The 1,211-nt window shown below is 41.8% G+C and overlaps 1 protein-coding gene across 1 annotated transcript in view; it reads right to left on the bottom strand.

Annotated features, from left to right (window-relative positions):
- The window catches only part of Ocln (occludin), a 45,769-nt gene extending 44,876 nt beyond the window's left edge, over positions 1-893 (bottom strand). Inside the window, exon 1 of the mRNA XM_013015837.1 lies at positions 791-893. Coding sequence (XP_012871291.1) covers positions 791-840 — 50 coding nt within the window. The 5' untranslated portion in view covers positions 841-893. The remainder of the gene's footprint in view (positions 1-790) is intronic.
- Positions 894-1,211: the final 318 nt, after the last annotated feature.

Genomic DNA, 1,211 nt, shown 5'->3' with positions numbered 1-1,211 from the left:
TGTGGCTCAAGTGGTAGAGTGCTAGCCTTGAGCTGAAGAGCTGAGGGACAGCGCCCAGGCCCAGAGTTCAAGCCCCACGACCGGACCCCAAAAAAAAAAAAAAGAATAAGAAAGAGTTAGGCTCTGGTGGCTCATGCCTATATAATCCTAGCTACTCAAAAGGCTGAGATCTGGGGTCTGGGAAAGTGACTCAGGGGTAGAGTGCTTGCCTTGCATGCATGAGGCCCTGGGTTCAATTCCTCAGCACCACATAAGCAGAAAAAGCCGGAAGAGGTGCTGTGGCCCAAGTAGTAGAGAGCTGAAGAGCTGAGGGACAGTGCCCAGGCCCAGAGTTCAGGCTCCACATGGACAAAAAAAAAAAAGAGGCTGAGATCTGAGGATCACAGTTCAAAGCCAATCTGAGCAGAAAAGTCCCTGTGAAACTCTTATCTCCCAATTGACCATCAGAAAACTGGAAGTGGTATTATGGCTCAGAGTGGTAAAGCACTAGCCCCTAGAGTAGAAAAACTCAGGGAAAGCACCCAAGCCCTGAGTTCAAGCCTCATGACTGATAAAAAAAAAAAAAAGAGAGAGAGAGAAAGTCACTTTTCAGTGTGTGTGTGTGTGTGTGTGTGTGTGTGTGTGTGTGTGTGTGTATTATATATCTCCTTTTGTACCATTTAAATTTACAAATTGTTTAATTTTTAAAAACAAATCCTTGGTAGATTAAAGTTTCAATCCCACACGATTTTTACATGTGATAGACTTCATTAGAAGGGGGAAAGGGAGAACCAAATAATTATTTACTTACAATTCATCTGGTCTATAAGGAGGAGGACTTTCAAAAGGCCTTGTTGACATGGCTGATGTCACTGGTCACTGATCTTTGTATAAGCAATGTTCCCAAGATAAGCAAACCTAGGCAAATAAAGAGAGGACAATGGAATTACTATGGATGCCAAAGTTTTCCTGAACAGCAAAAAAAAACAACTAAAACAAAAATACTCTCTATTTATTTCTCTCACCCACTGCCATTACATGTTGGTTCATTAATTCCTTAAGCACAGGAAATTAACTTTTTATTCCTCCTATGACCTCCCATCATGCTCTGCACATCCATGACACTCAAGGATCTTTAAAGCTAAAATTCTAAGTTATAGATAATAACTTCAAAACTGCCACGTTAGGGACCTGTGGGTATAGACTAGTGGTAGGGTGCTTAGTCATTTGTA

This window comes from Dipodomys ordii, unplaced genomic scaffold (genome assembly GCF_000151885.1).
Source record: "Dipodomys ordii isolate 6190 unplaced genomic scaffold, Dord_2.0 Scaffold28, whole genome shotgun sequence".
NCBI lineage: Eukaryota > Metazoa > Chordata > Mammalia > Rodentia > Heteromyidae > Dipodomys > Dipodomys ordii.
The sequence above is the reverse complement of the archived record's forward strand: the minus strand, read 5'-3'. Positions and strand labels throughout refer to the sequence as shown.